Source organism: Rhea pennata, chromosome 18 (assembly GCF_028389875.1).
Source record: "Rhea pennata isolate bPtePen1 chromosome 18, bPtePen1.pri, whole genome shotgun sequence".
In the NCBI taxonomy this organism is placed as follows: domain Eukaryota; kingdom Metazoa; phylum Chordata; class Aves; order Rheiformes; family Rheidae; genus Rhea; species Rhea pennata.
Genome location: NC_084680.1, coordinates 5,999,148 through 6,026,022, shown reverse-complemented (window position 1 = coordinate 6,026,022; position 26,875 = coordinate 5,999,148). Strand labels below are relative to the sequence as shown.

The window sequence follows — 26,875 nt, the reverse complement described above, 5'->3', positions numbered from 1 at the left end:
CAAGCCCGTTCAGCCATGTGAGCTAAAGGATGACAAAGAGGAGGAACAGCTGGCGCAGATGTGAGGCTCTAACGCTTTGTGCTTCTTACAAAAATTATATGGGTGGGGGTTTATATACAGGATGTAAACTGGCAGGTAACTTAGTAAGAGCAGGGGGACTGGAACGAAGTGACCCTGTGGCTGTTTGGACAGTCTCTTCGTTCATCGTAAATGATTAGAAAGTTGTGAACACTTTTATTTAGAAACAATTTTGTGACAGATCTTTCTAACTACTAACGAGCATCTCCCAGCCTGAAAGAAGACAGCTGAAAGACTCGCAAGACCTTTAAAACCATTTTGACACAATATTGCCTCACAGGTATTCAAAAGACCCTGGCCCTGCAGCTGCATTTTATCAGAAAACTCAAGCCAGTTGTTGACTTGAATGATGCAGTCAACATCATTCCTGCTACACCAACTCAGGACAGAGGGAAAACTTTAGACCATCATAATTTTATGATATTTAATGAGCAGAAGAAAGACAAATTCTGGGCTGTGAATGTCTACCTTTTCCTCACCTGCCAGATATGGCTCTTAAAAACTGTGGAAGTGTGATGAACAAGCCCAGGAAAATACAGTGCTGGATCATAGAGAGTTTGCTGGTTTAGTGTGTGTGTGTGTGTGTGTGTGTGTGTGTGTGTGTGTGTGTGTGTGTGTCTGTCCACACCTGCCAGCATGCACATGACCATTCGTTTGGTCTTCAGGTGCCCTTGCTTGCATGGAAGGATATTTTGTTTTACACTTGTGAGCAGTTTTCTTTACATTCCTGGCTTTCGATGGAAGCCTTTTTAAGTCTCCATGTCCTTTTGTCCAAATTGTCCAAAGTTGCTAATAGCTCTGTTTTCCCATTACTGTAATGGCCAACACCATACTTGTCTGTGAACGTGTGGCTTTCGGCCAGGAGAAGACTCCTCCGCATGAATTCAAAGCAATTATTTCCCTTGCTTTCACATCCAATTAATGCACTCAGCTCCTTTTGATATAACAAATATTGCAGTGGATTTTGATTGTTGAAATGTAGAACTTTTTTTTTCCTCCTTTTCCTAACTCATGCCACTATAAAGAAGTAATTTATTTTTTGATGTTTCAGTCTATTGCCCCTAAAGGTCCCATGGTTTGTGTGTTGTGGAATTCATTCATTTTTCAATACAAAATCCCTACATGCTTTATAGTCATCATTGCCACACTTCTGAAGATGGCCAGGGAGGTACTATGCACCTTTAGAAAGCTTTTTTTGTTTGTTTTATTTATATTTATTTATTTATTTTAACAGTAAGTACTGGGAGTATGTCTGAACGCCCAAATTGGGCTATCTAGTACCTTATCCCATCACAAAAAAGCAGATGCCAAGGGAAATGCATAGCAAGAAAAACACCCCCTCCTTGCTCTCCAATCATGATCGCAGCCTCCATGTCTTATCAGGGGTTTCCTGGGACATTAAATCATTAATGAGTTTGGGAGTTAGCTGGGTTAAGGATGACTGTTTAGGCTCAAGGGTCAATATCTGTCAGCAGCTAAACAGTATCTATCCTGACTGTGTGCACATCTCTGACCACGGTTTGGAGCTGTCAATGTTGAATCTATTCACATTTTAAAAGCTGAATCAATTCACATTTTTTCAGCAACAACAGCGTAAGGGAGAGTTTCCTAGTCTGCCACGCCAGGCTGTGAACGAGGAGGGAGGCTTTGCAGTGAAGTTCCTGGCCACGGTGTACCGGGGCACAGAGGTGTTGGCAACAGGCATGAGCTCAGAGCTGTGCTGGGGATGAAATGCCCCACTTTTGCTGCTGAAAGAATGAAAGTTCCTTGATCGCATTCAGGTTACAAATACATCCTTGAGGTGTAGCCTAAGGCTCAGCGTGCTTGAGGGCCTCCTGGAAGCCACATGACATTACCACCGTGGCAGACATCACTCAGCCCCTTACATTGACATATATTCCAGAAAACCAAACACTTAACACATGGATTTTTTTTTTTCCTCCCTTGCTGTTACCTATTTCACACATTAGCAAGGACTGACAACTCTACGGCTTGGTTCCCCCCTTTCCTTTCAGAGCTGCGTACCGAGATGCGCACGTTGCTGTGCTCGTGAAAACAAGGTTAACAGCTTGCAGAGCCCTGTTTCTCCGGAGCTGAATGCGGCACCTCGCCATGCCACACACCTGGGGAGCGGAGCAGGGGTTGGACCAAGACTCTCGCTCTGTAGTATATGCAAGTGTGTTTGTGTGTGCATGCGCAAGCGGGCACGCCGGACAAGGGGGATTTTTTTTTTTTTTTCCTGTACCAGATCTGCACTAACTCCCTTTGCAGACCTTAAAAGGCACTGGGCTAGCGCGGGGGAGTGCGAGCCCAGCTATCATCTCTTGACCGCTGGAGACTGGCTTATCTTTAACTATATGTTTTCTTGTGTGTCCAGTGGCTTAGCCTATATGGCACACTCAGCTCGGCGGCTGCATGCAGTTAGCTATCAGACCTCCTCCCCGCGCTAGGTAATACCCTTGAGCTGAGGCAAATTCCTGGTGGGACTCACTTTGTGGTTGGCAGTGCTCTGTAGCTGATGGAGATGGTGAGCAGAGGCCTTGTGCAGTTTTTTAATTTTATTCTTTAAAATTAGAACTGTCCAACCTCGGTGTGTTCAGGTAGCTCTCACACCAAGGTCTGCCCTGGACACCAGCCTGTCCTGAGGGGAAAAATGATCTGGAGCTACTTGGCCAGCATCAGCCTGCAGCCACAGCAGCCCACATCCTTCAGCAATACAACATGGAGCAGCAAGCCACGGCTCCACGTTTGATCACTGCCGAGCCCCAGGGCTGAAAAAGGCAATGAGAGATGCAGTTCAATGTATTTAAGTGTAGGCTCGCTTTTCCATGTGATTAAAAACAGCCTACTGAGAGCTTAGTCTAAATACCATCCCATGCTTGAATGTCTTCCCAAGGGTTGCCCAATCCAGCCAATGACCGTGTTGCCTCTGGATCTTGGCTGGGGCAGGTCAAATTTTGACAGCAGCAGACCATGAAATATAGGTTTGGGCGGACACACAGCTGTGCTGGGCACTGTGGCCCCCCACCCAAGCCTTGCACCCCACCCCAGCAGCCCCGACCCACGAACCCTTGGGCTTTTTCAAAACGCCGTATTTCGAAAAGCCTCAAAGCTGCGCACCCGAGCCCAGCACCCTGCAGCAGCCTGGCCCCCCGCGAGTCCCCCCGCACGCGTGGCCGGCGCAACAGAAAGCAAAGGAGACGCGGCAAGAGCAACCGGTCCAGTTCAGAACTCTTTAATACAAGCTTATATTGTTCGTGTTTTCTGATTCTCTGTTCTCCCAGCATCGGGGGACATTAACCCTCATATGTGTGTGAGCATGTGTATGAAGATATATACAAAATCACACAGTTAAATATTTAAGCATACAAGGTATTATATATTTATATAATATAGAACTTTAGGGTATAGGAATCAACAATGGCAAAATATTTCTGATGAATCTGACATAACTTTTCTTGAGTGGAATATGACCTGTTTTTGAAAGACCAGAGGAAGTTGTTGTTTATTTAAAGAAAGAGAAAAACCTGTATAAAGAAATTCTGTGAAAAATGATTAAAAAAAAAAACCTCATGAACCAAAAAGGACAACTGTTAAAAACTGTATTGAAAAAAAAATAAATTAGATGAACAATTGTGTAAATATAAATTAAAAAAGATGACAATCTTAATAAATAAGCTTTACTATTTACATCTTTATATATTGCTTGGAGACTTAAATTAGATCCGTTAAAAACAAACGAACGCAAAATAAAACCCAAAATCGGAGCAGCAAACGTACAGGCGTGAGGTACAGAATTAAGGGTTGAACTGTATTTTGCTTGTTTCTTTTTTTTTTTCTTTTCTCTTTTATACAGTAGACCAGTAGAATTCTTGTGAAAATAGATCCTCAGCACTTCATTGGATTATTGGTTGACGTGGCTTCCAAAAGGTGCCAAGAAAGATTCCATAATAATAATAATAATAACCATAATAATCATAATAATTATAATAATAAAAAGATACAATATGATACATAAATATGGAAGAGCAGTTGGTAATATGAATACATTTTTCTCTAGACGAGATCACAGTTTTATTTGTAAATATTACACTGATATATATATATAATATTACACATATAATATTATATATATATCATATATATATTTATATATATATTTATATATATAGTATGGCTCAATTCTGCTCCTAGTGAAGTCAACAATGACGACAACGAAAAACCCTGTTGACTTGGATGGGAGCAAAATTCAGCCTATCATCTGCAGACAGGTAAGTAATTACAGAGGCCATACAATGCAAACTCCGCAATGGTTCCAATTCCCTCTTTAATTGCTGGTGAAATGTTTCATTAAAGCCCTGGTTCTTAACTGGTGGCTGAAATGTGGCCTTACCAAATGAATGAAAAAAAAAAAAGGAAAAAAAAAAAAAAAAAAAAAAAGACCAAGCCAAACCAAACCAGAATGGGAACCAAAGACAATTTTGACTCATTAGCTCTGCATCTCAATCTAACAACAGGACTAATAACACCAACAAGTAGCACCAAGACTCTTCATCTAACATGTGAAGCCAACTTAACCTCTTGTTTCTGGCCTCAGAGGAAGTGATCATTTTTCTCAGTAAATCTTAGATCGGTAGATCAGGCGAAAAGGGGAAAATTCATTTTGCCAAACTAAGACCAAAACAAAACCTCGAATCCCACTTTGCTCCTGCTAAAATGACCAGGGATTTTGACCATCGGTTTCTGGGGTAGCAGGAACAGTCCACTACCAACTCTTTATTGCCCAAATCAGATATAGCTCCAAGGCAACACATCTCAAGCCTCTCAGACCTGCTCCCCCTTGGGTCTTGGTCACACTCCCACTGACTCCAGTGGCTGAAGTCCTCTGGTCACCTGGCCTCATCCCCCAGAGCTCCAGTATGCACAACCCGCCAGATCAACTGGTGGCAAGGATGCATCAGGACCCTTGGTCAGGAATTTCCAAGGAGTCCCAAGAAGTTCCAGGGATGCTTTCCCAGCTCTGAAAGCCCTTTGGGCATCCCAGCCTCAGCAGACTTTACCCTCCTGTCTTCTAGCTTGGACTCTAACGGAAACGATGGGCTGGAGGTTGGGAAGAGGACAGTTTGCACTCCTGCTTCCCGCTAATGGAAATCACCTGCCTGATCATATAGCAGCTTTCCCCTTCCCGGTCCCTCTCACTCCCAGGCTCTCACTAGCTGTTCTGGATTTAGACTGTGCAGTGCTTCTGAGTGCAGTAATTAGAGCACAGTGAAATACTGGTTAAATGCATATGTACAGTTGGATAATGTAAAAATAAGTACAAATACACACTTAAAAAAATAATCTGGAAAAAAAATAATAAACTCCCCCCCCTCAAAAAAAAAAAAAAAAAAAAAAAAAAAAAAAAAAAAAAACATATACCAGGGGAAAAACACCTTAGCCTCATTTCCTGGACTTATCACAAAGCACAAGGAAAACAAAACCAGACAATGTTATAAAACCTCACGGTACTTCTAGGGAAAATCTACACTTAAGTATCAAGCACTCAGCTGGCAGAATCAGTATTTTCCTTTCAAACACACAAAAATAGGCCTTGCTCTTTTTGAATTTGGATCATGTTTTTTTTTTTCATTTTTGTATTTTCATCCTTTCTTCCACTCTGTAAAGCCTCACTATTGGTTTTTTCCCCCCACTTGAACCATTTGCAGCAAGAAATTTGTTTAGTTGTTGGGTTTTTTTCTTTTTTTTTTTTCTTTTTTTTTTTTTTCTTAAACACAGGTAAAAACCTAGAACAAACCGACAGTTACAACCAAGTGAAACCAAAACCGGAAGGGAGGTAGCTGGAACCCGACTCCAAAGAGTCCTCTGGTGCCATCCTCCTTTCTCAGCCTGGGGGAGACAACAGAAGATGCAAGAAAAGCAAGAGGACACCAGCTCAGCCCATCTGCGAGAGGGTAGGGAGGGAGTGGTGTAGCAGCTGATAGGAATTTCCCACCCTGTCATGCCCCATTCACTGCTTTCTGCTCCAGCTTCCCTTCTGCTAGCCACTGGAACCACTGGTGCTGAGCAGCATTGCTCCCCTGACCCCAGTAGACTGGCTGATGGCTGCTGTGGGGCACAGCCCTAGCTTCCTAGGGACTCCAACAGACTATCAAGGCCCTTACAGTGGTAGATGCTGAGATGCTATCTGGCTGGCCTTCCCTAGTGCAGATGCTGACCAGGAGTTCATGTCTCGTGGTTCCCCTCTCCTCAGTGCCCTGGGAGCACAGCCCAGTGCCTGGTCAACTGTGGAGGACAAGTTTGGGGAAGGGGGGGATCAGCTTTGCCTCAGTGCAATCTTTTCCTGATGGAAAAATGCCATTGGGTTTTACATGACTCAAAGCAGCATTTCCTTCTGCTCCCGGATCTGTCACCCCTATTACAGGAGATGGACAGTGTTGACATGGCAGTCTGAAAAAAAAATAAAAATAAATAGCAGCATGGAAGGCCTGCCTGTGGGGAACAGACAACTGCAGTGAGTGGTTGCCCCCGGGACTGCAGAACTGAAGCTGAGGTGTGAGGTTGAGCTAGGGAGAGGCTGCCGTTTCCCCCCATGGTAAGCTGTCTCCTTGAGGTGAGAAAGACTCCAACTTTGTAAGCAAATGCTAGCCCTGTCTGTGCAGAAGGTGCTCAGCAGAAGCTGTGCAAGAGAGCTACCAGAAGCCCACAGTAGCAAGTTGCAATAATGCTTATACAGATCTGCCTCTCCTTGGTAATGTCCTGGGTGGGAAAAACAGATGGAAAATCTCCTCTATGCTAAAATGCGTAACTGAGAAGGGGATTTTGCAAACTGAGCTGCCAGCAGGGTGCACACTGAACCTCTGCAAGGCTTCCTGCCAGGATGAAACCTAGGTGGGGTAGAGAATGAAGATCATGCTAAGGTGCCTTGGATATTGAAGACACGATGTATCAGCAGTTTGAAAAGCATTTGAGGTTGAGAGCTCTTCTGGTAGACTGGATGGCACATGAACAAAATGCCAACACAAAAGGGGAGATCAAAAGAATCAGAAGGGAGTCAACTTCTCCCATTTGCCTGTATTTGTTGTTAATTAAGCTCTTTTGGAGGGGCAAGAGGCAAAAGTGACATTTTGCCCACAACCAATTTTTGCGAATGCTCTCTATGCTAGAGGATGTTCAACTGAGCTCTTTGGAAGGATCCACGAACGCATTGCGTCTCCCTTTCCTCTACATCCCTACACAGTGGGGGCAGAGACTTCTGCATTGCTCCTATTGCCCACTCTGGGAATAGCCAGGAGCTTCATAACTAGGAGCTCTTCACCTTCTTATGACAACCACTCTTCCGAGCCTCCATTTTTTTTTTTTTTTTTTTTTGAGACTCGTCTCTGGTTTATTCCAAGAGAGACAACCCCAATGGTATGTTAGGCTCTTTCTCTTTGGAGAAAAGCCCTGCTTCTTGCATCTACAACTCTATTTTCCATTTCTAAATTTGCTGCTCATTTTTAAATCCATCTCTGTGAGCTAAATAATTCCTCTTATATTTCTGTCTTGCTTCAGTGCCTAAATATTAAATCAAGCAGGAGTAGGAAAGTTCTTTCCAACCTATCTTTATCCAGTAGACTGTACAATTCAGGAGACTTCCAAGGAACAGAGAGAATTAACATATGGAAGGACATTTTTTTCAGATGTGTGCTCTTTTTTAGCAGGAGCCTGAAGCAGCAGGAGACAAGCCCAGGACACACTGTAGACATCTTTGGGATCTATGTTGAATGGGTTGTAGCAGCAGTTAGAGCACTGAGCATTTCAGTGACACAACATGATGAACCCCAATGATGAAATGAATCCCCACAGGACTGGCACAACTTGCGCCCCTCTGGACGGCAAGAGGAGGATGGAGCTATACAACAGGGAAGCATGAGGGTTACCTCAGCTAATGCTGTTCCTTCTGAAAGGTTATAGGTAGCTAATTTCCTGCTCTAAGAAGTCCAGCACACAGGCCTAGCAGTTTAATACTGTCAAATGTGGCCAAAATTTTAATACTGTCTCCAGAGGTCCTTTCTCCTTAGCAAAGTCTCCTCCACGCCTTCCTCCTTCCTGAGAGGACAGGAATATGAAGCAGTTGTTAGATATAAACTACCATGCAAGGGAACTGGAGGAGGTTTAGAGAACCAGATGGGTAGATGGAGGCCAGAAAGCAGATTCCTTTGGCTGGCTGGTGTCCTGTTTTCTTGCCCCAATGCTGAGGAAGAGACCAGAGGGTTTGAAAGGCAGGTTGTAGGTAAGCTTTAAGGCAGACTGTTTGGTTGCTTGGGGTTGTTTTCACCCTGTCCTGACACAGTAAGGAAACTAGTTGTATGGGACATAGCAGCAGGAGTAGCAGCAGCAGATATGCTCAAATGACAAGTGTGGGGGTTGAGTTACCCTCTCTGTTCCTCAGAAGCAACTATCCATGTTCCTCGATGCCAGTCCTTAGACTCTCCACTCCCTGACTCCAACACAGGACCACCTGCCCATCTCAGCACAAAAATGCCCCAGAAGCCCTACAGTTTCTGGGCAGGCTACGGGGGGGGGCTTTTTGTCTGCTTTTTGAGGGCAGGGGGAGAAGGAGGAGCTGTACAGAAAGGTCACTGCAGTCTGCTGAGCTCCCTGGCTGGAAGTAGCATTCCTGTGAGGAGCAGATGCATTCCATGTTTCAATCTAGCTGGGCATCTGGCAAGTCACTTGCCAAGAGGCACAGCCCTGTGGATTACCCACCCCAACCTCAGTGCCTCAAGCATGAGATACCTTGGCATTCAGCATCAGAAAAGGCTCAGCCTGGAGTCCTCCAGGAGCACAGCCTCTTCCATGAATGGTCTAAGTTGTGAGTGCTGAGAGGGGAAAGTCTTTCTGCATCGATCATAATCTCTCACTCTTTCTTTCTTTCCCTACTTACTTCTATAAATATGTGTACATAAATAGCTTGTTTCTTGCCTTAAATCTAAATACAAACTGTTCAAATTAGGTGGGCATAACATGCTGTTTTGATACATAGAAGTCTTCTTGACTTGAATCTTGGTTGTTTGTTTCTTGTCATCACTATTTAAGATATAGTTAATACATAAACCCCTACTTTGAGTTCTCCTTGGACAAAAATTAAAGGCAGACTGGTTGAATTCTAAGGGTCCCTGGTGCAGAAATGCCATCCAGTTGAGCAGCTAAATGTTAAAAACGATACCAAAAGGGATGTGGTGTCTCTCCTAGCCTGCCTTGAGCAGTGTGGTCTTCCTTTCCAAGTTGCTTGGCATTACCCAAGACTGAAGCCACGGAGGTCTTTTTGATTGTGCTCTTGGGCATTGGGGTCCCGGCAAGCACACTCTCCTTGTAGGTCACAGGACATAGGGAAGGGAGTAACCTGGGGAAGGAAATCAAAGATACAAAGACATGAAGGAGGAAACTTACCTTACTATAGCACCCTGAAGAATAAATCAGATCTCTGGAGTGATATCTTCAGAGATCAGCTGGAGTCTACAGCTGCATTATTTCTTACAGTGCTTTATTTTTATGCTGTATTGGCATACTGAGACTTCAAATAAACTATCTGTCTGTTAGAGAGGTTGTGAAAAGTGTAGAGGAGACTGTTCAGCTCATTCAGTTACCGGTCAACAGATCCTCTCTCAACAGCTCACATCATGAACAGAGTTGTCTGAGGAGAGGTGGTCTTCTTGGCAACCCTGGGGCTTTGTGCAGCAGTTACCACTATGCTTGGATCTCATTATGCTCCCAACTTCTGAAAAACTATGCTTTCTGCAGTAGGACCCTATGGCTCAGGTACTACAAAAGTAAATGCTGCTGTGCCTAAGCCCATTTGTGCATTCAGTTTTGAATATCCTTAGTATCAACTCCTTGGGCCACGAACTGAATCCATCACACTACCTAACAGATCAGCTGGACTGCAGTCCGGCAGAAACACTACTTTAAATACCTGTTGTGGTGAAGGTCAAGAGATCCAGCTAACGGGTACTGGGGAACCGTGAAGGAATGCAAGTGAGAGGCTTGGCTATGGGCAGATAAAATCTGACCGTGATCTCTCTACAGAAGCGTGAGAAGGAGCTGAAACAATAGCCTGCAGTGCCTGGCTAGCGTTGATTTTGGCCTATTGCATCATGATATTTACATAAAGAAAAGAGGGTGGGGGTGGAAGAGTGTCTTGCTTGCCCTGAAGTGAATTCCCAACAATTTCTCCCATCTGCACAGACTGAGCAAATGACCTCATTCCCCTCCTTTACACTCCTTCCAAAACAATGCCACAACCTGTTCAAATGTTCCCAGTGAGTGCTGCACGCGCGCACTCAGTCTGCTTCACTTGGCTTTGCTGCCACATGTTTGCTCTCTCTTTCATAAACACTTTTCTCCAGGCCCTGAAGCCTGGGTCTGTCTATTCCCTATGTATCATCAACAGCACATCTAGGAATGTGGACCAAGCACTGTTTATGAACACATAGTTGCCATTTCCACCTAGACCTTCCACACGTGTGCCTGCATGTCCATCTACAGCATGCCTTTCTACTGACACACACAAGAACGGGATAGAGGGGGTGTGTATCTTTATTTCACAACTGGGGAGCCTAAGGCAGGGACACGCTGACAGTCAGAGACATTAAATAGCCAACACTCATCACCAAATCAGGGTTTGGAGAGCCTCCTCCCACTACTTTTGACTATATTCCCAGAAGATCTGACCCTCCAGGTAAAACACAGTGCCACAGCCTTGGTGACTTACAAGCTAAATAACCAACCAGTGAGTAATCTGGATTTACATTTGTGCAAATGTGGCGGTTGTAAAGGGGATATTCCAAGAAGCTAAAAGCAAATCAATTCAAATAACTGGAAGCTAAAGTAAAGTTTTAGAAATTGCACAAAACAATTGCACAAATCCTTTGACCGACCCTAATCCAGCCAAAGCAGAACTGTCCCATATAATAGTGCTATGAGTATTCTTAGATAGGAAAATAGAGTCTGTTAACAAGAGGGTTTGGGGAGAAGGCTGGGGAGGGATTGTTTAATGATGGAATTGAAATACTGGAGAGAAAAAACATTTTGATAGATAGAAGAAATGGACTTTTTTGTTGAATGTAGAAGGAGCATTTTGGTTTAAATTACTTGATATAGTTCAGGTTTGACCTCTCCCACCAGGACATATGAATAAAAAGCGTAATTTTAAAGCAAAATTATATCTTGAAATGAAATGTGTTCAGTTGAGCTCCTTTACAAAAAGCCAAAACCAAACATTTCAATACATCTGTGGTTTTCCTGCACACTCCCCACTTTTATTTCTTATCCTAAACTATTCAGTTCAATCTCAATTTGGCAATAGGTTCGATCAAAATATCCTCCCTGTAGTACAATGAAGCTACTGGCTGGATGTAAGACTACAACAAAGTGCCTAAAATTAGCTGTGACTATCCTACCGCTCTTTGTCTCTGCTACTCGCCATGCACAAGGGGGATAGTGCTATTTCTTGCTAGCATGGAGATGCCATAAATGCAAACATATCATCTGTGAGAATGACAGAGTCAAGAGTGGGAGCCCTGTATGACAGCGCCTCCAAACTACCAGCTCTCATTCCCCTAACCTACTCTGGGAGGGTGTGCTGAAATAGTGACCTTGGAAACCCCAACTGGCCTACTTTTGATGTTGTCTTGGAGTGATCTGCCTTCATCACTCCTTCTCCTCTCACTTCTCCTTATTAATCCCTCATTTTCCCCTTCCCTTTCTTAGAAATCATTCTAAGTGCATGCTCAGCCCTGAAGCAACCTGAACAAAACGGGAGCATAAAAGAATAGATTGCCACTACAATGCACGAATTTCTGTGGAGACGGAGCAACTAGAGAAGAAATATCTTCCCGTGTGTTGTCCACAAGAAACCCTCTGGTGTCCTAATAAGAGATTCTGGACAGGAAAAAAAAAAAAAAAAAAAAAAAAAGAAGCATCCTACTATGGCAATGTCATGGCCCCGACAGGAGAAAGCTCCATGTGTCAGCAGCTGTCACAGCAGTGGGCAGTGGAAGAGCCTGACTGTTAGAGGGTTTCTTCCCGATCAGATTAGCCTTACTCACCTTATATGCCTTAAAGATTTTTGTAAGCAATTTAATCTTTTCAGTAATGTTGTCCAGCTAAATGAAATGCTTTGTTTTATGGCAGTGAGTTCTAGAGATTAATTTGCTTTTGTGTGACAAGGCAGAGATTTCTATAGGTAATGAGCACATCTACAGTCAAATTAGACACGATAAAATTCTATAAACACTCAGCAGTAATACAGGGTTTCCATTTTAAATAACAGCTATAACAAATATACATTTGAGATCCCCAGGACCTGTTCTCCACCTGTACTTAGGGACTCTAACCCATACACAGCATGTATTCGAATTGTCAAAAGTACCTAACTCAGAGAAACCTAAAAAGGAGCTGACCCTATAATCCTTAGAATAATGTCAATTTTTTGTCTTGGGCTTGTACAGTGATAGCCCTATGGAGTACAGAGTCATGAATAAAGAATATTATTAGAATAAAAATTAGAATATTATTAGAAATAATAATAAATACCAAACGTTTTTCTGAGTGATGGCCAATTTTGGTGTGGCACTGAGAGATACATACTCCAAGATTTACTGCTTCTTTTCTTTTTAAATAGGTCTATAGAAGTCCAAATCATTAACAGAATGAGCACTGCACTGAAAATTCCAGATACACCCATTGTAAAACAAATATTAAAGAATTAGCTCTTTTTTCTTTTACCTGCCAAGATCTGTGTATCCCCTACATGTCCCCTTGTGAAAAACATGGCTAATATCTAGTTGTACAGGCAGAAAAAGAAAAAGCTAAAAACTAAACTTAGGGCAGGGCTCAGCACTTTGGTGAAACAGAAGGATATTGTCTCCACAGACTACCTAAAATAGGCTGAGAAAGGCAGAACCAAAGCACACAGCTTTACCTGCCTACACACACCCACCCCTGCATCCTGGGGATGAACCAGAAACCAAGCCACAGCTTGCGACTACACTGCACTTGGGAAATGTGGATCACACCTCAGCCATACCAGACCACAGGCCTGTTTTCAAGACGAATGCCCTAAATAGGCACAGCTTAAAGCGGGTCTATTACTCTCAGGCGTACGCTGTACAGCACTCCTTGCCTTCAGTTTAAAGGGCTACTTGCGCTAGGCAGGGCTTATGGGTTGGGTGGGAGGCTGAGAAGAAAGATCTGGACTTTTCCTGCTCTCTTAATACAACCCAGTGAATTTTTCCCAGCGCTCTGGTCACATCGCTCCACATGCCAGGCCACCATGGCAGTGCAGACTGCATTGGTGGCGTAACTACAAATGCCAATGCCTACTACGTCACACGCAGGAGGCCTGAGCAACCTCCAACTTGACCAACTTGCTACTCACGCAGTGCAGTGTATGAACTCACATTCTTATCAGTGACAAAGACGTGAGAGCCCCAAGCATCCTCTCCCATATCATATGGTGAGACCACAGAAAAAAATCAAGCTTCCACTTGGAAACAGGGAGGCATTCAATCTTGAAAGCATGCTCCAGGCTATGGGAACCAGGACAGCAATATGACAGACTGATGCCGAACGGGGATCCAGGTCATGAAATGACTCAGAGGCCATGAATCCTCATTACAAGACACCTATCTAGAGCCAGAGCAAGAGACTGGTGATATCCAGAGACAGATCCCTGGGAACTGCTATGAAAGACTAGGCTGTAAGAAACTGATGGCAACATTGACACGAGAAATCCCAAACAGGTACAGGGAGGAATGGGAGAACAGTTATACATAAAGGGCTGCATCTCATCCCTTTCATACTTGCAGCAGGTTGACCTGACTGTTGTGCTCATTTGGCAGCACATTTGCTGCTGGTTCACGGTGGCGCCAATTCTGCGAGCAGAATTGGGCCCAGGGGGAAAGGCATGGCTTGGAAGAAGGAGGGAAGTTGGAGAGGAGGGGTGCAAAGTGTTGGGAAATAGCCAGTTGTTAGATTTCAGCTGAAGTGTCTGCGAAATCTCCCAGACAAGAATAACTGGAAATATGAAGAACCCGCTGCAGACAGACCCTCTGTGGGCAAACGCACTGTGTCAAGATAAGCATGGCAGTCTGCACTGAGTGTCTCAGGCCCTCGCCTCCCAAGACCCTCACAGTTCAAACACCAGGGAGTATTTTGTTCCCTGACAAGGCCTTTGTGGGACAAAACGCATCTTGTAAGGTTCTTTCCAGTGGTTTTTGGCATTTAGGTCACAGGGGTTACACTCAGATAACGAAACAAGAAAGAGCCCCCTTTTAACTCTTTGGCTGGTATGCAGGGTTCACACCACATCTAGGTCATTGCTTCAGAGGTCCTGGGAAAAGCTACAATGAAGCTCATAGACCATCCTGTTTCCATCCAGTCCATATGGTTTTGAAAGCTTATATTTTGCTATTTGCACTGCCTTAAACTGGGCATTCTCCCATTGAAGTTAGCAGGCCTGGATGCAGTCTCTCATATGCTAGTGCAGTAAGATGTTGCTCAACTGAAGTCAACAGGCCTGACTCTTCTTGCTTTCAGTTGGGTATAAATCAGGAGCAACTCCACCAAAATTGGTGGAACGACGATGGCGTGAAGCCAGCAGCGATCCCAGGGAAATCCCCGCAGAAGCCCGCCTACATCGGGAGCTCAGCGCTGCATCCCTGCATCCCCGCCTGCACGCTGAGCTCTGACAACCAAGGGGCTGAGCTGAGCGAGGGAGCCCGTTTGCCAAACCACACGGGGCGCGAAAGCAAGCAGAGCTCAGTTGCTCAGCAATCAGCTGTGCTTCCTATCCGTGTGCTACTGATTGTGCAAACATGAATGTAATTAGCCTAAATAATCGCCAAAGATTTAATAGCAGACAGACCACCCAGAGGCCAAATAGCTGGTGGTGTAGCAGGGAAGGTTTGTTCACTGTTTTTTGTAACACTTGCTAATGAAGTGAGGTCGGATAACTAAGCAAACACCCTCCACTAGCACTTCCCCTGGGAACGTTGTATGTTGTGGGAAGCCCCATGTCCCTTGAAGCCAAGAATGTTCTCTCAGGATAGGCAACATGTGCTACTACCATCACTGCTTTTAATTTATCACCGCCTGGAAAGCCTCCCCGAGCTGTTGTGAAACCAGCTCTGAGCCCCAAAATAAGCTCCCATCCCAGCTAACCATGACTGAAAACGCTCCTCACATGGCAAAGAGCTAGCCACTCACACTGTGACCAAGAAATCATGGTAAGTGAGTTCACCCAAATGCCTGGGTGAAACAGCATGCTTGGAGCACACATTAATGCTGAGCCACTTCCAAACACATGAAGCAACACTTCTTATTCCAGCCTTCCTTCCTCTGTGCTCACCCACCATTCACTGCATCTCTCTAGCTAATTATATGGCTGAAAAACGCACCCAGCTGGGGACATGCAAGTTGTTCAGAGCAGCATCACGTCAGGCACATCAGTTCTTCTGGATAAGCATAATTTCCTCTGCCAGAGTGATCAGTTAGGCTGCTAATTGTGTGAACTGCCTCAAAACCGTGTCCTGCCCACAGAGTAAGACCTGAAATTCCCCGGGCCAGGTCTGTGTTGCAGAGAGAGCTGGCAGAAGGCAGAAATTTCTCCAAAATACCAAAAGGTTGTTTTTTCTCTTTTCTTACGGATCAAATTGCAGCGGACTCCCTTTCTGGGGAGAGAGGGACAGTCTTTGGAAATCCCTGCTGGAGCCAGCAGCAGTCCGTCAGTTCAAAGCTCCTTTCTTTAGGCCTTGAATTCTAGACCTTAAAGTCTCTGAAGAGGTTTTGATAAGTTGCATATCTTTTAGATAAGCAAAGCTTTGGATGAATCCCACACAGTTCTCTATCTCCTGCAAGGCCTCATTTGTTTTCCGCTGAGGCACTTGCTGTTTTTCCTCTCCAAGGTGTTGGACAGAAATGTCAAGAGGCTGAAGGGGCAGCATTTTAGATGGGAGTTTTTACCAGGATGACTTTTCTTTTTTAGTAAGTGCTATAGGGCTGGGGCAAAACCTGAGTGATGAAACTGAATGAGACAGGTTTTCCCCAGGGAGGCAATAGGTTTACTCCTTACATGATGAAAAAGAAAAAGAGAGTTAAGGGAGATGAGAGTTTGGCCTTTTGAGTGGTTCAGGTTGAGAAATTTTAAAACAGCACATTCTGTGGACTTAAATTTGCTTAAACAAGCGGCAGGGACCAGGCTGCAGGATCTTCAACTAAGCAAATCTAGTCTGATCCTAGTTAGGAACAAAGTACACAAGCGGAGCCTAAAGAGAAATATTTCTGATTTCTTTGAGGTCTTTTTAGGCAGCCTTGTCCAGAAAGGGGAAACTTGCACAAAGGAAGGGAAAGAGAAAAGAACTGAAGGAGAACAGTGATCGGGGAGAAGAGCTCCTGAAACTAATAGGAAAGAAGTAGCAATAAATGTTCTCTTTGGAGCATCACACATCCCAGGAATTCCTCGCAGACAGCCTCCAGCCTAAAGACAGCTAGTTATTCTCAGGTTATTTATTTTTCTCAATTTAACAATGTCATATATTTAATGTTTTGAAGAACAGTATCTTCTTTTATCTACTGCAAGATACAAAGCATAAAGCAGCTTCCCAGAGCAGCCAGGCAGAAGAGAGCTGGCAACCTGTGCTGGGTCAGGAGGATACAAAGATTAAAAGGAGATGGGATTTTGTTTTGTCCTTCACGGAAGACTTTATCCCCTCTAGATACACAACAGAAGCCTTCTCTCCCTTGGAGGCTTGGACAGCAGCAGCCTTCCCATCTCTCAGAGCTGCTCCTGGGCCATGCACAGGGCAAGCTGCAAGGCAGCACAGCCCCTTCCTCCTCCCCCTGAATGCAAACTGTGCTGCCCTTACGCTGTTCCCCAATATGGCCAAACATCCTTGTGGCTGCCTCCTCAGCACCAAGGGGCTGGGTCCAACAGGGGCTGCAAGACATGGGGTCTCTGCTTCCTTTGGTGGCCCTTGTCTCTGAGCCAGTCCCAGGTTCTCGCCTGCTGCACTGGGACACTGCTCAATTAATGCACAACAAAGAATTAAGCTGATGAATGCCTCCCTTTCCCACTTGCTGACTGCAATAGCCTCAAATTTATGCACAGAATATATCTAAATTTATTCACTGCCATTCGTAGCATTCAAAGAAGGTCTTTAATGATTTCTTTTAAGCTTCCGGGGACTGTGAATAGTTCAGGGCAAATACTCATTATTTCCTATCTAAGTAGCAGCGCTGATGAGTCTGTGATTGGTCAGATAAGTCACACAGCTCTGCTCCTCTCTCAGTGCAGAAACGCATAAGGTCATTTGTTGCTAATGCTCATCTGCAAAGGCAAAATGTGGTCTGCTGTATGCCACACAGAGAGGCTCCTGTGCATTAGCAGGCCAGTAAAACAGGAGCGTGCAAAATCTCACATTAAGTCGGGGGTGAATACTGGCTGAATCTTTAAAGTGAGTAAAGTGCATATTGGTTGAATCTTTCATTTGCACGGAGCCTGGTTCACAGCACCGTGTGCAGCTGGGAGTGCTTTTGGAAGGGTTGTGGGAATGCAGTGAAACTTAGGTCTTGACAGTTTGTGGACATTAAAGATCTGAAGTCAGCTCTTACTTGACTGTTAACTCCTGAATCTTCAAATGATACAATGTTAATCTTCAGTCCTTTCCTAAAATAAGGTGCGGAGTTGCTATGTTCTGTTAAATGCGAACCATGTGTCACCTCAGCAATGGCTGCAATGGTGAAAAGATGATAAATCTAAAGCTTGTAAAACGTCCTGTGACACTATGGCAGAAAAACAGGTGTTGCCTAAATGTTAGACATTTATGGGTAAACTTGCAGGGGCTTTAAAAGACTGACACATCTACCACATAGCGTGTAACCCTGAAAGAGAAGGAGCAACACAGCCTCTTTCATGTGTCTCGCTCTTTCTACAACCATATGAAAATACATCCTCATCTGGTATTGGAATTAACAGAGTTGGACTTGCCCCTCCTTATGTCTCCTCCAGGTTTTTGGCTTTTACACCCAATGTGTATTTTAAAACCATGCCTTTTTAAGTAGGTGGCAAATTGTGCTGGAAGGATTTGGTATGCGGAGTATTTTTATTCAGCTCCCTTTTCTCTCACCTTTCATTGTTTTTCCCTTTGGAATATCTCCTTTAACATTCCACTCATAAAGCTCTTCAAAGGCACGGCTACATTTGAATAGCTGTGCCTCCAATCTGTTCTCCAGTCCAAGGCCTCCCGACAGGAAAATGACTTGCGGGGCCGGGAGCCCGCGTCCCCGTGGCCGAGCGTCTGGATCGCGCCTGCGGCAGGTGCCGGCCCCTCCGAACTGCAGCGGAGATGCTGCCTTCCTCGCCAGGCCGTTTCCCTCCGCAGCTTTTACACCGCGCCCCAGTCCCCGCTACCAGGTTATTGTCCCCCTCCATCACCCTATATATTTAATAAACTGGGAATTAGCCATCTCGCTAATGGAGGCCAAAGGAGAAGATGGTTTTCTTGCTCCTTATGAGCGCACTGTTCAGCGCTGAGCAGCTGCCTCTCTCTGAACCCTTTGTCATTTGCATCAGGCTGTTTCAGCAGAGACCAGTACCTGACTGGGCTACAGAACATGTCCACCCTCTTGGGTGGCCACTTCATTTCCGGGTGGCAGTGAAGCTGCAGATATTTTGAGTGTGACTAGTCTTGCAGGTAAGCATTCATGACTATGTCTGGTCTGGTAGATCTGGAAGATCTTATTCTCTCAACTCCCTGCCCAGCAATAAATTCTGCTCCCAAGCCTTAATCCTATTTCTCTCCCCATCAATTCAGCACCCACATCCCTTATGTCCGAGTCCAGTCTCCACCCCAGCAACACTGTCCTCCTGACTCTTGTGCTCTTAACTCCTGTCCTGACGGGGCCAATTTTAGTTAGTCCCCTCTCCGCCACCTCACTTCCATTCCTTTGGCACCTCTTGGGATTTTTCATCTCCCTCTCTCTAGCCTGGACACAGCGACATAAAGTTTCCATTCTTGCTTTTGAAGGCTCTGCGTTGTAGAAGGAGAAGGACGAAGCCATGCTGAGCTACCAGGCACTTCTAGCTCTACATTCACCCCTTCCAGCCAGCCCCCACTGCCTGTGGGCCTGAAAAGAAGAGTAAACAAACTGAGCAGACCTCCTGCAGCAGCCCTTAGGCTGCTCTTCCCAAGGAGGTGGCAGAATGGGAAAATCAGCCAGAGATGGGATTCTCTTCTTGGAGACGATACTAAAAATGAGCTGCTGTCTGACCCTGCTCATTTTTGAAGTGGTTATTTCTGGACCTATGTCTCATTACAACAGGGAGAACTTTATGGGCTGTCAATGCCATACTCCACTCTTGGGGAACACAGATGTTCACCTGCTACTGCTTCCCTTCCAGCACACAGTTCACAGGAATCATTGTAAAACAAACACAGTAACATGGAGATTAATTGTTTCCAAAAAGGCAGAGTTAGGAAAGCTACCTCTTCCCTCATATCCCACACAGTGAAGAAATTAACTCCTTCCACTTGCCAAGACATGTTCAAGTCCCTACCCCAGTGTTTCTGGATAAGCCAGAGAAAGCCCACAGCGCAGTACAGGTAAGAGATATTTGGCTGAACCAAGAAAAAGAAACCTTGACCTTGACCTTGCAAGAAACCATATTTGAGGCTAAAATTTTCTCTCTTGTCTTCGAGAACCAAGTTCAAAATCTACTCTGGGTGGAAATATATGAAATATTGCACTGCTTCAAGCTGCAAGCTCCATCACTCCAGTATATCAACATTGTAGGATATCTAACACTGGCCAGAAATGAGTGTTAAAAGAAACACACAAAAAAATGGTGATGTGTAGAGAGATCCTTTCCTTGGTATACCTCCCAGAGTCAAGCAGTCAATGGTTTAAGCATTCCTGAGCCAGAAATTGCATCCAGATCATTGTGTTTAAAAGCCACTGATGGACCTAGCCTCCCTGAATGTGCTTATTCTCTTTTTGATTTCAAATATATTTTTGGTCTCATTACTCTGTGGCAATGAATTCTATTATTCAAATACACTTTGTGTGAATAAGCATTTTCTTTCAATTGTTTGCAACTGCTTCCAGGTAGTTTCCATTTTACCCCCTTGCAGCTCTGTAAGATACAGTGTATTTTATTTCCCTTAGCATCTTCCCTGCATTAAATAATGATTTTGTCAATTCCTACCACTACCCAGGTCCACCCTCTCTTTTGCAAGTTTTGCAAGTCCTGATCTCTGTGGTGGCTCTTTGCACAGAAGATATTCCATATCTCCAATCAGCTCTGCTGCCCTTCTCTGCACCCCTACCATATCCTTTGGGAGATCGGACGGTGTGAAAGGCACGCACACATGAGCATACATGGATCTACGTATATAGATTTACAGTGTTTTTGTTTTGCTCTCTCTTCTTTTCCTATTGACTCCTAATCTTCAGTTTCCCTTTCTGAGCATTGAGGACAGGCAAACAATATACTGTTAGAGCTTCCGTGCAGTTCTCTTGAGCAGTAGGTGCAGCACTGACACTGTTCCTCTTCTGAGGAACATGCAGCAGGGTTTTGCAGGGAGCCAGCCTTTGTCTAAAGAGTATCTAGGGCACTATTTGCAGTAAGAATGAACGTATCTCACTCCTGTGTTTAAGGAGTTGCTTTGCACGTGCATAAGGCAAGTTAAGATGGAAAATGCACAAAACTATCAAAAAGAGAACCTTAAATGAACCAGAAACTCAGTGCCTATTGTGAGCTGATGCCTGTTGCTCTTGATGCTTTTGCACTGAAGATCCTTCTGAGATCTTGGATCCCCTGTTCTAGTAAAAATAAAATCTGCCAAGGCACAAAGCTGCGCTCACTAAGGAATTCATAGGCAAAAAAGGAACAGGCACACATACCTTTTTGGTCTTGACTGTTGAGGCACAGCAGTCTCCACCATCATAGTTGCAGAAGGCTCGGTTGTTGATGGAGTCACAGTAGTTATCTCCCATGAAAGGCTAAAAAAATCAAAGAGCAGAAAAAGGCTGAGGACATGGACATGGACAAAATCCATGATACAAAGTCCGAAGGAAATGATGAAGATTTGAAGGAGCAATACGGCTTGTAACATGACAAACAGCTCCAAAAAGTAAGAGATAATTATTCCCTTCTTCTTGCAAAGAAGACAGGAAAAAAAAACGCGGGGATAGAGGAAGATAAATGATCCTTTGTCTGCTTTTTACATCTCACATAAGATGATGCCTCAGGAATATCGATTTGATTAGGCCCAGCGACAGCATCAAGGCATCTAAAAATTGGCACCTTTTGCCAATTTTCAGCTGACCTTCAGAAACAAAGTGGGACAAGATTAGGTATAGCAGCAAAATAGCTGCCTTTCCTACTGTAGTTCATCTAACTATGCGACAAGCGTCAGCAATGAGAGTACACAACATATGAAGAAGAGAATGGAGGTGCTCTGAGTGCAGCACAAGGACCACATGCTCTCATTCTCAGACAAGCAGTGCATGAACCTGCTGATGACCCACAATCTCCTGTGCTCCATAGCTCAGAGGTGGGATAATGGCAATTACTCAGAGGGACGTTGTGGAGAGCTATTAAGTAAAAATCATAAATCACTTTTTGAAAAACAAAGTGTGATCACTAATCTATTTACTGCATAAAATCTCAATAACAATGCTGATTCTGAAGAAAAAGGCTTCCACTTTGCCACAGATTGAGATTTTGTTGAACTCTGATTTTTCATTACATGTTGAAAACTTCTTGGTCAGTGAGTCTTTCTTGGAAGTCAAACCTCCACCTGATGCTAAGAAGGGACTATGCCAGGTATGAGACCCAGGCAGCAGAAAAATGGATGCTGAGGAAAGAGCACAGTCATCTCTCCTTAATGCCTCTTACACTCACAGGCTCATGGGACCATTCCCACTTTATCTGCTCTTTGGAAAATACATTTTTTCTGCACAGTCATGCCAGGTTCCTACAAAAAGCCATCTTTGCAGAATGAGCTGGAAGGCTCGTGGAGGTTTCCTGGGAGAATTTTACACTAATTGCAGTACTAGAGATTTCCTGATGATAGATACATCCAGAACCATTAATGAGAACATTGGCACACTTTCCCCAGAAAGAGCCATGGCCACGCTCATCAATATTGAAACGGACCCAGTGGAGTAGTGCAGCTGCAGGCTTTCACTGTTAATGTTTTGCAGATTTAAATATTTCTGTGAGGGTGTAGGAAATCAAGGCAATAAAGATAACATCAGATCAGAGCAGGACTACGAGGAATTGACTGACTAATTAAGATTCACTTTTTTAGTTACATGCAAACACTATAAATCATGACAAGGAAATCAGAATTGTAGGGTGAGGATCCTATCCTTGTAAAATGGCTTAGCTCCATTACTTACATAGAAATAGATTGATTTATGTAGGCAAAGGCTCTGACTTGCAAAGACCCTTCCAGTGTCGTTAATAATTAAATGATTTATAAACAGATAATAGATAAGTATTTTTATGCCAACTTTGTCATCTTCAAAAGCGTAAATCTTGCTTAACCTTCCAAGACATTTGGATAGGCTTCTCCACGTTTCCCTGGTATTGCCTGGCTGTGCCTGCTTGTCAAGAAGGGTTTTCATTTAATTTTCCATCCCTGTATCGCTGCCATACACCTATGTACACTGGAAGACTACTAACAGGAACTTGTGGAAGAACATGCCTTTCACTTCTACTGACACATCAGGTAAGTCAATTCTTTGGAGGAGAAGAACAAGACAAATAACAGATACTCTAATTTGGTACCAAAATCCTCATCTGGAATACCTTGGAGGACTGGTTGTTGACAGTGATATGTAGAGGTCTTCATGCATAACTTAGTGGTCTTAAGAGTTTGGAGGAACCTTGCTTTCTCCACTGACTAGATAGGTAGTCCAGGGGGCACTAGTTTTCTAATGAAACACCTAAGATAACTGCCTGGAAGCATGTATCTGACTCATAAACCTCTATTCCTGCCACTAGGGAGCGACAAAAAATCACACTGCAGCAGCCTGGGTCACCACTATAAATGCCAAGAGTAAAATAATGCCCTGCTTAGAGCCTTCTATTCAGGCAACTCTTCCTAATGCTAAGGATATTAATACATTAGGAACTATATCAGCTTAACGGTCTAGTGTTATTGACCTACTGGCTTATTATTCCCTGTTTCCATAACTAAAAGACTGAAATCTTCTGAAATCTTAATGCCAGAGAACAAGCTCTGGCCCATTCTTGGATACTGGAAGCATCATGATCTAAAAATGATGCTAGAGGCCATTATCAATTGTCTGGGTAAAGCTTTCCAAGATGACAGATTGTGATGCAGTGACACTGCTGAATGAATGATGAAAAGAAGAAAGTTTCTATTGATGCAGAAGGATCTGGCAATTAACAATGATGGAAGGAAAGAAAATGCTGAGAAAAAGCACGTCAGTAATAATGGCTTCTAGTAAATTATTACATCATTGCAAAGTTTGCTTTAGTAACAACTATCCTCAAACAGCAGAAGAATGGATACCCAATGGAGAATTAGCACCTGAATGGCATTTCTTAATGGTCCCTGGATGTTATTTTAGCTCTCTTTGGAGAATAGGGGCACCTAGTCAGCCTGCATGAATGCAATGTGTGAGATGGCTTATGACATTAGAAGCACTGACAGCAGAATGCTTTTCATTTAAGGAACAACTAGACAGAAACTACTGCATTGTTGGAGAGTTATTATCCTCTTGAGCCCAACATTTGTATGCAAAGGAAACCTGTCTTTCACTTTAAGACAACACGCACCGCACAGCAATGTGGTCTAGTATTTCGTGTCAGGTTTAGGAGTTCTGTGCCATATTCTGCCACTCTGGGCAAATAACTTACTTCAGTGTGCTTGTAAAATTGGGTTACTGAGTGCTGAGAGTGTAATAGGTGCTGCAGTAAGTCTCAAGAGCTGGGTTCAAAACACAGCTTTTCCACAGCCTGTCCATGTAACCAAAGCATTCACCTACCCTTCTGAGTTTCCCTATTTCTAAAATGGGCTCTGAGTGTCATGAGGATTAATTTGTAGATGGGGATGAGATAGTAAAGTGTTGGCATGATGGAAACCGAATGAGCGCCATGACCCAGAAAGAGATGCTCATGGCCTGCTTAGGCACTGAAAACATTTTAAGAGTTCTCAAACTTTTCGAAGATTGTTGTCAGCAGAAATAGCATCCTGAAAAATAATTACTTACTGCAAATAACACATAAGACTGTAGAAGTGTTATCACCACTGAAAAGCAACTACATGTTTCTGATGTTTTTTCTAGGCTAGACAGCGGTGCATAGTGGAGGGACAGGTCACTGTTCGGCTCATTTGCTCACTGTTTGGCCATATTCTCCATCCAGTGGTATCATTCTGCCTCTGACTTTCCCCAAATTTATCTGCCCACCAAAGCCTAGTGGTCCTTGGAAAGAATTGGTCCTCAAAAAAAGATATCAAAATCAAGGCAAACAACTGATGATTTTTGCAGCTTCCCTGGAATTCCAAAATCCTTGCAAATGCTGAAGAAAGTAAACTAATTTTGCCGAACAGCATAGTCAATTTCTGTAGCAGTCTTCGGTCTAGGAAAATCACCCAAACTCATTGCTGGGGATCAGAATTGATGCAGGAAATCACAGTTTAATTGATAAGTTAGTCAGGGCAAAACCTTGTTTGCCTATCTTGAAAAAACAGCATTTTTAACTATTATGACTGCAGTGATTACTATCCTAATATCTAGGAGAGCAAGCATGGACCATCTCAGTGAATGCTAATGCTCACCTCACAGCCTTTGACGCAATGAATCAGAGAAGGGTGAGGGTACCACTTGAGTCCCGCCGTGCAGACAACGCTCTAGAGGGGAAGAGAAAGAAAACTAGGTTATGACAAAGAAATCAGTGTCTAGAAAGCCAGTGTGCTGGCTTCTATGGCTCTCCTGTACTTAACCAATGAAGTTCAGTTCCTAACACCTCTTGTGTTCTCAGGACCTGGCTGTCCTCCAGGTATTTACAAGAAGTGTTGGACTTGACACTTGCAATAACAGAACATTTGAGATTAAAATAATATTTAAGGTTCTCCTAAAATGTCATGTCCAATATTTCACTCATGGTGGGGGAATGTGGCAGGGAAAAGCAAAGGCAGAGGTCCACTGTCTAGCTCTCGAGTATGGGGGTGATATTTTAGGAATTCATTTAGGGATTTTTTTGGTGCTGCAAATCACTGCTCTATTTTATAACCCATCATACCTGTGTTTCTTGAAGACAGAGAAAACTAAAGATGACCCTTCAGATTTTTGCACCAACCTGTAGATTTTAAATAGAAGAACCTCCCCTACACTCCTTCAAAGCAACCCCCAAAAGGACAACATTTTCTGTTACATTATATGAGTTTTATAATAATTGCTGTATCAAATATGCTTACAGATATTCTATGGGAAAAAATCTGGAGTGCCCTGTTATGAGCAAAAATGAGATGCCAGCCTGCTCAGCGATGACATACCCAGGACAGCCATTGTTTGGCCACAGAGGTGGAAACCCAGATTTTAAAAAAGTTTGAGCAGTTAGTGGAGAAAGTGCTTCAATACCATCGATGTCAAGGTAAAGGGACTCCCAACCATTCATTGTGACATTCAGCACAACATTCATTTTGGGTTATCTTCTACAGACAGAAAACAAGAATGGTCAGTTGGGCAAGACAAACCTGTGGGCAGTTGCCAAAGGACCGGGGTAGGAGTTGGATGGAGGCCTAGGAGAGGAAGGGACTAATGTTTGGGAAGACCTGACGCACAAGCCATCCCTTCCCCTGTTTATTTGAGGGCTAATTTAATCCATCTGCAGGGGAACCTCAGCATGTTTTTACAGTTTCTGTCATTTGAGGCTTACCTGGCGTGCACTAGAAAAAGGACTTTTATACTATCTGACTTGGGCTGTTTATCTTTCCGATGCTCTCGGATTTTCCACTATTAGTCAAGCCCAGCTTGCCCCACCTGCCTTGCAACAGGGCCCGTCTGTGTGAGAAGAGAAGAGGCCGGGGGAGGAGGATGTTGTTTATCCCCCGAGAGGGAAGCTGCAAGGTGCAGGGGCCCTGTGGTGTCAGACATTCCCGTAGTGCGTTCTTGACGGACAGCTGGAGATTTCCAGGCTGTTGCCTGCCACAAATGGCAAGTTATTTTTTTCTCTCTTCTGTTTATTGCACTTCAGAGGGAAAAGAAAGGAAATTTTTCTAGGTTTCAAAATAAACAAAGCCAGTCAACAGACCAGGAAAGGGGAGAGTAAAGGAAGCCATTCAAGAGCATTTGAACCCAAGACTTAAACCAACGGAGAAAAGAAAACAGGCTTTTCCCTCCCATGCCCAAGCCTAGCCAAACAATAAGGATAGAAAGTGCATTGCTGAAGAGTCTCTCATGTTCCCCTGGTAAAGAGCATCAATATTTATAAAACAGCTTCATATATGTGAATATCTGCGAGAGTTTGGATCTAACACAATAAGCCAGATGATAGCCCTAAAAAGGCATTGACCGAACAGAAAAAACTAAGCACTTGGAATGGTCAGACAGCTACCCTTGTCGATACATCCTCCTGGCATGCACCAAACCTTTCCATGTTGTTGTCTACCTGCCTATGAGGCTGCTGGCAAAGGCAGTCCAAGAAGCAAGGGCAGCTTTGAACAGGCTTTTAAAAAAGGAGCTTTCCAAGTTAAGATGAATCCCCAACAGTAGA

The 26,875-nt window shown here is 43.9% G+C and overlaps 1 protein-coding gene across 1 annotated transcript in view; it reads right to left on the bottom strand.

The window, feature by feature from the left end:
* Positions 1 to 9,182: 9,182 nt before the first annotated feature.
* Positions 9,183 to 26,875, bottom strand: part of PAPPA (pappalysin 1) — a 180,977-nt gene continuing 163,284 nt past the window's right edge. The window contains exons 20-22 of the mRNA XM_062590886.1: positions 24,939 to 25,010; positions 21,025 to 21,123; positions 9,183 to 9,466 (exon numbers count right to left, since the gene is read on the bottom strand). Coding sequence (XP_062446870.1) covers positions 9,359 to 9,466; positions 21,025 to 21,123; positions 24,939 to 25,010 — 279 coding nt within the window. The 3' untranslated portion in view covers positions 9,183 to 9,358. The remainder of the gene's footprint in view (positions 9,467 to 21,024; positions 21,124 to 24,938; positions 25,011 to 26,875) is intronic.